Source organism: Syzygium oleosum, unplaced genomic scaffold, assembly GCF_021117445.2.
Source record: "Syzygium oleosum isolate NSW1041296 unplaced genomic scaffold, Sole_v2.1 Sole_v2.19, whole genome shotgun sequence".
NCBI classification, from domain to species: Eukaryota; Viridiplantae; Streptophyta; class Magnoliopsida; order Myrtales; family Myrtaceae; genus Syzygium; species Syzygium oleosum.
In genome coordinates, this window is record NW_026607503.1 from 1,444,646 (window position 1) to 1,456,156 (window position 11,511).

Sequence of the window (11,511 nt, forward strand, 5' to 3'; positions counted from 1 at the left end):
CGTGCCATGGGCTAAATGGTGGCAAAGTTGTCGAGCCCAATCAGATAGTTTATATTAACACCGACAATCCAACGGATGATAACCACTGTGAAACAATGGTTGACGATGATTGTCAATCAACTGGCCGCTCATAAAGGATCAAATAAGTTGTGCTTGTGTAAAATAAAGGATAACAATATAGAAGTGCCACAACTTTCATCGATACGCTCACTTTAGCCTATAACTTTTTTTTTTTCGCTCACTTAAGTGTCACAAATTTGAAAAATCGATCATTTGAGTGCTATCGGCGATTTGCTTCGCCAGAAATCTGACATAGACGCCGGAAAATCCAACATGGACAATTTTTAAAAATTTATTTAATTTAATTATTCTTTTCTATCATTTTTTTTATTTTTATTTGGCCAATCTAATTTGCAAATGGGCACGATAAAGAACTTCATCTTTCCCATGGTTGGGGGTACTGTAGTGTCTGGGGATTTTGGCTAGTCGAGCCCAAATCCGACGAGGGCTCCGCCGCACGCCTCGTCACTCAAGACGCCCAGTAATTCTTCCTCGCTCCACTTATCATACTTATCAAATGTGTTCTTGTACAATTCGAGGCGCCCTTTGTCCGGAGTTTGGTCTTGATAGTGTCGAGCGGGGCGAAGCACACGTAAGTGAACACGTCGGCGATCCTACCTTCCGTAGCACCGATTGGGGCTCACTTGAAGATGGAGAGGTTCTTCATGAGGGACTACACTTTGAAGTTGTTTCTTGAGGTGGGTTTGATCAATTTTGAGTAATTAGGAGGGAAATTAGGGTTTTTGAGAGAGGAGGCTTGTGGAGGAGAAATTGAAGTCGGCGGCAGGATGTGCAGTAGTCTTGGGGGTCTCGAGGGTGGAGGCAAAATGAGGGAGTTGAAGTGAGTGAAGAGCCTCGTCAATTTGGATGGAATGGGTTGGTGATTGAGGTGCGGAAATAGGAGGTCGAGAGATGCAGAGAGCCTTCCCTCCATTCTTTCTCTCAAGCTTGAAGTTCAATCAACTCTTGGCTACCATGGCTGATCGAGCTTCAAGCTCATGGCGAAACACCTTTGCCCAGTCATAGAAAACGGGGAGCACTTGATCGGTTGTTTGTTGATGATAAATTGTTCCCTCTGATCTCCTAGTTTGGCATCCCCATTCTCCGCTCTTCATTTGACATAGCATATACGCATTTTTATCTGTGCTGGGGGCTCAATGGCGGCAAAGTCGTTAGAGCTTGAGCGGCCATGGTAGACCCTCCCTATCTCCCTAAGTTTTTCTTTTTCTTTCTTTTTCTCCCTTAGTGTTTTTCTCTCTTTTCTTTTATGCTACATGACGTGGCAATATATTCATCCTTTTATTTTTGAAAATTTCCACGTACAAATGAAAAATTAAATAAAAAATTCACGTAAAATTGGGTGGAGAAGAGGCCAAGAACAAAGCAATGAGCAAATTTCCAGTGACTTACATTCGAAACATTCCCTGACTGTGGAAATTAAGTTATGCTTATGTCAAATATAAAGAAGCAGACGGAAAAATAAACATAGGGAGTTTTATAATTTTATAATCGTTATTCTGCTTAAATAAATTTAGAAAGGCCTATTAAGGCTCTATTTTTTACATTGAAAATGAACTATATGAAAATCATTTTTCTAAAAATGATCACTTATATTGCTTGAAATAATTAGTCAATGAAAAATATTTTTATTACCGACAATAATTTAAGTCTAAATATTTTCGTGGATGATGAAAAATATTCATTTTTGTGAGCGATGCAAGCAATTATTTTTAAGAAAATATTTTCCAAATCATTCATTTTCCTGTGAAACAAATGCACTTTTGTGGTCACCGTTATGCCGAAACAAACCTCGGAAGTCTTGTAATTTCTCTAGACCGTTATTATGTCTGTTTTAGTTTCTACATTAGATAAATCTCGTGCATGTCATGGTTTTCTTAAAAAAAACGTTTTAAGAATTACATTTTCAGTTTTCAAAAGGCAATATTATCTATGGCCAGGAGGACGAAAATACCCCAGTCTAAGTATGCTAAATAATAACATGGCTTCATTGATTTCAAAGCTAAGCGTGCATCATCAAATAAATTAGTCAATTGAATATACGTCACAAATCAAGACTTTTTGCATACTTGCGCGTCATTTGCATATTTTCAAAGGACAAACTCACATGGCGCACGGAGTCACGCGAGGGCACAAGGCGATGCGGAAATTTCACCTCATTACGTCTTTTGGAGAAACCGAAATCGCATATGTAATATCAAGAGATTGTTTGATAATTGCATTTCAAGAACTTAATTGAAAAATGTGGTACCAAAATGACATTTTGGGGATTTATTATTGCCGAAATCACATATGTACCAAACCTTTGCCGGGCATTTCTTCCCTTGACATAGGAGACAAGTAAATTCCTTTGCCGATGCCGATCTTGTCTCCTCCATCATGGAGAAGATGAGATCCAGCCGCTGCCCAATCCAAGGCACAAGCGCGACGACCACAGAGAGAAAGATAGGATTTCAGTGGGCATATATTTTCCAATATGGAAAAGAATGCTCATACAAAAATAATTACCGTGCCGATGTTTTGATGGAGTGTTCGCGTGTTGAAGCTTTAAAAAAATTAAAAAAAATAAAATGTAAAATCACTCCAGTATCTTATTTTGAGGGGACCTAGATGCCAAGCAAAGTTGAACATTTTCCATTCATCGTCCCCACAAGTTTTTATAACGTTTAGGCTCCCTGCCTAATTCGGGAGGATGAAAGGGCTGACTTGACAAACCACCAAATTATCACTAATCAGAAGCCGACAAAAAGTACTGCCAGATGCAACCTCAACCTTACCTTAGCGATAAATCGGATGAAAAGAAATTGGAAAATTTGCTAAACGAATGGGACCATTCTAGAGGGGAAATTTAAAGACGGACTGACATCGGAAAGGAACGGTTCCATCATCACTATCACCCATAGTCAAAGCCATGGTCAACCGAAGTTAGCTTATTCGATTAAAAAAACAAAGAGTATGGATGTGCATCGGATACACCAACCGGAGTTCACCTCCTTAAATTCGTCCACTTGATACCCATCAAGATATACATATTCATATACTTGTTTTATTTTTATCACTCGACTAACCTTTATCGGATGTCCTAATTTTCTATCCCATTCTCATCACCAATAATCATAAAATGGACGCGTCTCTATGCTCCCAAAGGCTAAATCCGGCCACGACGGAGTTGTTTAAGGACAGCAAGTCCCCAACAACCACAAAGACCAATGCGAAATCTCTCAACATTTCATGTCGGGCGCAACCTCCTGCAATGTGTTTTAGGTTTTCTTGTCTCTGGCCTTGTTGTCCTAAGCAATTATTGCTTGGGGAAACTCAATAAATTAAGACTAACTAACAAACAAAGACTAAATGAGAATGGACATCCAATTCGTATGAAGCGGACAATATCCGAGCTTCCAAGATAAGCTTGTCCCCTTATTTTGCAAATTAATTCTGGTAGACTTTATTCGATGATAATTATATATAATTCACCTACTCAAATGCCCATTTTGTTATACGGTTTAATTTATTAATCTTATAAACAAGTCTTAAGATATATAACAGCACTCATTTCTTGTTCGTCAGTCTGATAATCATGTCCCAAGTCATTCTTTACATCATCGTTTGACGGAATGTTCTTGTCTTACAACACGAAACCTATTCATTCCTAAGCATATCTTTCTTACTGCATCAATCAAGCCATTCTTGTTTTTGGGCCCATCTGCTGTACGAAGTCTTCTTTGACGAAAAACACTCGTTGAAGAAGACAAAGCTCTAAAGTCTCGCTAACCGTCGCCAATGAAGAAACCGGAGCTCATATTCATCCCAGCGCCGGGCGTCGGTCACGTCATCTCGGCCCTCGAGTTCGCGGCCCGCTTGCTCGGCCACGACCCTCGAGTCTATATCACCGTCCTCGCCATTAAAGCGCCCTTCAACTCCCACTTGGACGCTTACACCAAGTCGCTCGTCGCCTCGCAGCCGCGTGTTACCCTCATCGACCTCCCTCACGTTGACCTACCACCGCCCGAGCTCCTGCGCTCCGTCGAGCACTATTTTACCGTCTACATCGAGAGCTACATCCCGCATGTCCAGAGAGTGGTCGGGGAGATCCAACGTTCACGAGCTGGTTCCGGGTCGGATCGGTCCGTGGCCGGGTTTGTCCTGGACTTCTTCTGCACGTCCATGATGGATGTGGCCGCCGGGTTCTCGCTCCCTTCTTACATCTACCTTACCAGCAACGCGCACTTCCTGGGCCTCATGTTCCACTTGCCAGCTCGACACGACCAGGTCGGGAGAGAGGTCCGACTGTCCGATCCGGACCTGCCTCTTCCCGGTTTCACCAACCCAGTTCCCGTCTCTGTCTTGCCATCAGCAGTGTTAGACGGGGAAGCCGGCGGCTACGCGGCCTACGTCAAGCTGGCTCGCAGGTTCAGGGACGCCCGGGGAATCATGGTGAACACGTTCAAGGAGCTGGAGCCATTCGCCGTCAGCTCGTTCTCCCGAGGAAGCTCGGACGGCCCGGCCGTGTACGCGGTCGGACCGGTAATCGACCCGAAGGGTGTGCCGGATCCTTCTCTGGACCGGGCTCACTGGGAGAAGATCCGGGAGTGGCTCGACGAGCAACCGCCGTCCTCGGTGGTGTTCCTGTGCTTCGGGAGCATGGGGAGATTCGATGCGGACCAAGTGAAGGAGATCGCCGCCGGAATCGAGCGAAGCGGGCATAAGTTTCTGTGGTCGTTGCGTCCCGAAAGCTGCCAGGAGCAGCTTCCGGATGGGTTCCTGGAGCGAACGCGAGGAAGAGGGGTCGTATGCGGTTGGACCCCACAGGTTAGTCTTAAGTCTTTTTAATTAGCGACTATATATCTATCTATCTTTGGTGGTAACTCGGGCTCATTGGTTACTTTACGCTAATCTGGTAAATAAAGTAAGATGGGAGCAAATGCTGTATGAGCCGATCACATCTAAATAATTCTGGATTTCACTAAACAACACGAGGTACCGTGATTAGTTTTTGTTCATCACGACACCCACAAATTAAGCCTATATCATATTTTCTTATGTTGCTTGAGATATGAGTAAATCCACGCATAGGTAGAAAGCCTGAAATATGATTTTGGGCAAGCCTAGGGAATAAACCTCCTTCGTTCGAGCCCATTCACTAGAGCCAATCATATGAAGGAGAAAAATGTTATCATATATCATGGGTGTTTCTAAGTGAGTGCTTTTAAATCGGGTACCGAATCCAATTCATTTAAAATCTTATCATCGAGTCTGTGGAATAGGTAAGGAGCGAGTTAAAACTTGAATAACTGACTTAAATATGAAAATCTCTACATTGATAGTGTCGTTTACCTAATCCGTCCACGGTACCTATTTGTTTTCGACCGCTAAATTAGCAATCTTGTGATTTGTGAGCTTTGTATGATAGTTCTACCAATGACATGGCATGGTAAGCCAATTCTCACTTGTCAACAACGAGAAGCTGATCAAGTTTTATAATCTCAAATAGTCAATTTCTCGTATTAATTTTAATAAAATTTTGATGTAATTTTAATAAACTTCCACCTACCAGACAATATCTCAATTCATAAAAAGGACACATGTTCTAGAGTAAAATAATTAACATGTATTAAAATATGTATCGATGTATGATCAACTAAAGAGAAATAAAGAAAAAGATGCCACGAGAAAAACTAGGATTTTTAGATTTTATGAAATCGGTTTCAAATTCTGTCCGATTCCCGAGAAGTTCTTCACTCGTAAACCGGGAATCGGACCGGTTTCAATGAGAACCTGGCACTGGACCGGTTTCAGGGCGGTCCAGTCTGATTTCCAGGTAGAACTGGTCCAGTTGCACGGCCCTAGCGATCATAAGCCAAACGGCTCATTGAACCCACCCAAGCTTATCAGTCCAAAGGACAAAAACCTAGCAAGCAATTGCACAGTCAACCGCGCAGGTGGCCGGCTCAGACCATATAAATTCATATAGGATAATAAATAGACTTGCTCAATGGGCGGGCCTAGATGGGATCGGGCCGGGGCTTGCTCGAGTTTGAACCTTTAGAGGTTCTGTCCAGGCCCGAACTTACAAGCCTAAGCAAGTGCCCAAGGGAAAAACATGGGCGGGCCGGGCCCTCCCATTGACCCACCTTTTTATTTTTTAAGATTACAGCTAAATTTTTTTTAAAAAAGTATGAAAAACAGATGATAAATAATTTTTGGGTTTTTTCTTACTTTATTTTACTACTTCATCTATGAGTTTTATACTATTTTTCTATCCCACATTAGAAATTCGAGCTTATTTTATCCTGCTAGAGTTTATAAATTTTAAATGTCAAAGAAAAACTTATTAATATAACATAATTTATCAAAATTTGTATTAAATATATAGACGCGCAAAGCCTTAAGGTCCTTACCCAGGCATAACTTGCCCACTAGGCGTACCTAAAGTTTTTGCTGGGCTGAAAAATAATGGGCGGGCTGGCGGGTTGCCCGCCCATCGATCAAGTCTACTAATAATCATCTAACATATAAATCTACACTAATATTGATATTATTTGATGTTAATGTATGAAACGTGATATTTTTCAAATTCTCATGATTTTTCAAAAGATAAAACGAGAAGTAAAAACAATTCGGTAGTTAGATATTGATTACGACATTTTTCTTATAGACTTATTTAGCTCATAACTAAATATGCAAGTGTTTGTGAATTATAGCATAGTTGAGGTAAAATATGATAATTCATATATATAATCACCGCCCCAGGTGGAGGTTCTAGGGCACGCGGCCATTGGTGGGTTCGTGTCTCACTGCGGTTGGAACTCCATTTTAGAGAGCTTATGGCACGGAGTGCCAATCGTGACGTGGCCCATATACGCGGAGCAGCAGCTGAACGCCTTCATGATGGTGAAGGAACTGGGCTTGGCGGAGGAGCTGAGGCTGGACTACAAGGGGCACGGCGGTTGTGGCCATCTGGTGCCAGCGGAGGAGATAGAGAGGGCCGTCGAACGCTTGATGGGCGGCGGTGCCGCAGCGACGAGGAAGAAGGTGAAGGAAATGAAGGAGGCGGCGAGGAAGGCCGTGAAGGAAGGTGGGTCTTCGTATCATTCTATTGGAAGGTTGATTCAAGACTTCATCAAGAGCATTGAATAGAAAGCTCAACAGAGAGTTAGCATTTGTCTTCAATTGTAACCATCACGTATGTTACTTTGATCTTGCTCTGTCCTTCATTTCCCATCAGCAATGTGTCCTGCTCCTTTGTTCAGCGAACATGCTTTACTAATTTGTCTGAGTTAATAAAATTACCATTCGAGTTGGCGGGTGGTGGGCGTTGAACTTGATTCTAATCTCGCATCGGTCACTAGAAGAGTGAATTTTTGCAAGTCATTGTATTCGTTTTGCTGGGTAACCATAATGACGGAGCTGTAAGTTACTGACAATTTACTTAGATGAGTTATGAGCTTCTCATGACTAGACTAATGATCTGGTGAGTTTTGATTTAATTGATCGGGTACAAGCTACACTCCTAATACATCAGTCCCTCTGCTTCTAGGTAGATGAACTTGCATTTAGTTGTTCCTTTATAAAATTCCTTCTGAGGAGATGGACGACTTATAATGCATTGGATGATACGTTGAAATCACCCGGAGAAAAGAACCCGAAAGATGTTATTTATCTCCTGAAGGAAGCTCTTTTGTAGTTGAAAGAGAAAGGCATTTATTTGGCTTGAGGATATGGAGATAGCAAACTCTTTGCCTCTCGCATACATGAAGCAGTAAACTTGCATTTTGCATTTACATTTAGACACTGGGAAGAAACTGAAAAGGAATTGGAAATGCAACAGAAGAAGTTAAATCCTCATCCTAATCTTACATGCCATGCCTTAGAAACTTCTCTCTGACAGCACGTAACTCGGATAATGCATTCGTCATGTCCATGCGCTCATTCGGAAGTTTCACCGAGCAGAGGACTCCGATTCTCATTATGTCAGCAACATTTTCCTCAAATCTTACCGTGTCGGCATCACTAATTGGGCCGTTGCCGGTCCCTACAGGATACTCCGCAGATAGCAGTGAAGGGTCTAGGATCTTCAACAAGTTTTTGTGCTGAGCAGTCTTGACAAATTCATGGAGGGTCCATCCATCCTTGAACATAACATCAGTAGGTCTTATTCCGGTGAACATCTCGAGCAACAGTATCCCAAAGCTGTACACATCTCCCTGCAACGATGAAGTACCACCTAGGCCATATTCTAGAAAGCAACATCGGCTTTGTCATGTCAGACGGGTACGTAGTTGGAAATCCATTTTCTTCACTAGAATTCACCATTTTGAATAAGGTATTAACTTGGACCAATATGATTAGAAAGCAGAAGGATTAACATACCTGGAGCTACATAGCCAATGGTTCCTTTTAACCCACCGGAGCTTGCTTGACATTGAGAAGCATCTAGGTTTGTGCTTCCACGAAGAAATCGCGCTAGCCCGAAATCACACACTCGAGCTACCATGTCGTGATCAAGAAGAACGTTGCTTGGCTTTAGATCGCCGTGTACGATGCTCGTCTGGCAATGGTGGTGAAGATATTCAATGGCAGAAGCCACATCAATAGCAATGTCTAACCTCTGGCTGAGACTGAGCTTTGGCATGTCGAGCTGATTTTCGCTAGGGTGCAACCACCGTTCTAAACTACCATTTCGCATCAGGTCGTAGACTAGAGCCTTAAATTCCGCGCCTGTGAAGTCGATACTCGAGCAAACAGTGATGATGTTAACAAGATTTCGGTGGCGTATGTTTCTCAGCGCTTCACATTCTGCCAAGAAACTCTTAAAAGCCCCCTTCTGTTTTAGGTTGAGCACTTTCACTGCCACCTGTCGATTTCCATCTAGCATTCCTCTATACACAGAGCCATGGCTCCCATGGCCAATCAAATTAGATGGTGAGAACTCATCGGTCACTTGGCGGAGCTTTGCATAGGAAACCTTTTGGAAGCGCTCATCTGTTGGCAATGCAGCACTAGGTCTCGTCGTAGATTTCCTCCTCCAGTACACAACAACAATGCAGCATGTCAACACGATTAAAAACGAGACAATTACTGCGATAGATAATTTCAATTTTGGAAGCCTCCTCGGCTTCTTTGTGTTGCGGACTTCGCATGCGGGAAGTCCAAGTTCCTTGATGCCCCCACATAGTTCTTTGTTTCCGATTATTGATATGCGCTTTGTATCTCTGAAAATCCCCTCCTGTGGTACCTCTCCTTCAAGGCTGTTGAAGGACAGATTCAATGCTTCGAGCACAGTGAAATTCTCGAAATAGATGGGAATTTGACCGGACAATCTGTTTCTTGAGAGATTGAGGTACTGAAGGCCAATCAGGGTTCTGAGAGAAGGCGGTATACTTCCTTCAAATAAATTGCCTGCCATGTCCAAGCTTAGCAGCATCAGACACTGGGACAAAGTGCTTGGTATTTCTCCAGTCAGCCTGTTGTCAGAGAGGTCGACATCCACAATTTGGCTCATGTTACCCACTTCAAGGGGTAATGGCCCCGTTAAGGAATTTCGAGCAACATCGAAAGAGAGGGATAGAGAAGAAAGGCCGAAGACCTCTTTGGGTATTGTACCGTTAAGGTTGTTATCTGACAGTAATAGTTCTTGCAATTGTCGACACCACCCAAGACTTGGAGGAATGTAACCTTCTAATTGATTTTCTGAAAGCTCCAGGCGAAGCAATTGGGTGACGTTTCCAAGAGAGGAAGGAATTGCCCCTGAAATCCTATTACGCCAAAGCAAAAGATACGTCAAATTTTGGAGCTTACCAATGCCATGGGGAATCTCACCGCTGATGCTGTTGTTGTATATCGCCAAGACCTGTAGGCCATTCAGCTTCTCGATTTCTGGAGGGATATTACCTGTGATATGGTTTGATCCCAGGAGTAAGAGCTGAAGCGTATTTGTCAAATTGGCAACGGAAGCAGGTATTTCTCCTCTGAATTTGTTGTAGCCGAAAGCTAACAATCTCAGTTTAGTGCAGTTGGTTAAATCGGTGAGGAAACGTAAGCTGTCAGGTCCTGTTAACTGGTTATCGCTAAAACTAATCCTTGTAAGATTCCTCAAGTTTCCAAGATTGGCAGGCACGTTCCCCGTAAAGTAATTAGAAGTGAGAAACAGGTCTTCAAGTCGAGTAGCGTTAGGCAGCGAATGCGGTGCCTGCCCTGAAAATCGGTTTGCTGGAAGGTAAAGCACCCGGAGATGAGGAAAATAGTTGCCAATTTCTGGTGGGATTTCACCATGTAGGCTATTACCCCCTACATCAAGGTAGACAAGTGATGTAAGATTGTATACAGAAGAGGGGATGCGTCCTCTTAGATTATTCAAAGATAAAGCTAGGGTGTTTAATTTTGAGATGCTTCCGAGCTCGGCCGGTATTCGACCTCTTAGGTCATTTTCCCCATACGTAACTCTGTAAGTGAAGATCCATTCCCCAACCAACTTGGAATTCCCCCAGTAAGATTGTTCACTGCGACGTCAAAAACAATGAGTTCTCTCTCAACTAAATACCGAAGCTCGTCAGGTATCCTCCCGCTGAGCCGATTGTACTGCAAATAGAGATACTGCATACCTATGCAAGATGACAAATTCCGTGGTATCTCCCCTTCGAGCTCATTGTTGAAGAGGATGAGAGTCTTCAGTCTGAACAACCTCCCGAACTCTTCTGGAATGTTGCCTCGAAGCCGATTCGCCTGTAGATTAATACGCCTCAAGAAGGTGAGATTCCCTATGTCAGGAGGTATTGTGCCAAGGAGCTTTTGATTATCCAAGTCGAGGGCAGTGACTCTTCCCGCGTGGCGGCGACTGCAAGAAACTCCCGGCCAGTTGCAATGACTAACAGACTCGTTCCAAGAACTCGTGATCCCTTGAAAATCTCCAATCATCTTTCCCTTAAAGGCGAGCAATGCCGCCCTGTCTGTCTCATTTCCGGGATACGAAGCATAGGCAATACAAGTGTTGGAGGGAGTTTGATGTATGACGAGAACGAGGCTGAAAAAAGCTGATACTAAATGCACTCTCAAGTTTGGCAAAGTCGCTTCCATGCTTGATCTGTTAAGACAGAGCAAGCAGAAAGACCAGATGATGGTGTTCTTAAGTTCTCCCAGCCAGCTAGAAGCATGAGATTGACCGTTTAGATTTGGTCCATCCAAAGGCCACAATTAGGTCCACAAAAAAACTTGACTTTTCTTCAAGACCCATAAATTCAAATTAGGTTAACTCTGTACTATACTAATCGTGACAACCCAAATACAATTTGATGCGTACGCTATTTCTGAAGATTTTCTAGGGCGTCCAGACAAGGAAACAACCGCAAGGCGAGCTTGGAACAAGAGTTTGCGCAACGTTTGATAAAAATACTATTAACTTTTGATCGAAGAGGAGTTAGAGAGCCCGTAATACTA

General features: G+C 43.0%; 1 protein-coding gene and 1 pseudogene across 1 annotated transcript; one reads left to right on the top strand and one right to left on the bottom strand.

Moving 5' to 3' along the window:
- The first annotated feature begins 3,655 nt into the window (after positions 1-3,655).
- Positions 3,656-7,403, top strand: LOC115670285 (UDP-glycosyltransferase 71K1-like). The gene is made up of 2 exons (XM_030591521.2): positions 3,656-4,887; positions 6,829-7,403. Exons 1-2 carry the CDS (start codon positions 3,859-3,861, stop codon positions 7,213-7,215), a joined length of 1,416 nt encoding a protein of 471 aa, XP_030447381.2. The 5' UTR covers positions 3,656-3,858; the 3' UTR covers positions 7,216-7,403.
- Positions 7,404-7,754: 351 nt separating this feature from the next.
- LOC115670348 (probable LRR receptor-like serine/threonine-protein kinase At3g47570) lies at positions 7,755-11,240 on the bottom strand (annotated as a pseudogene).
- Between the last annotated feature and the right edge of the window lie 271 nt (positions 11,241-11,511).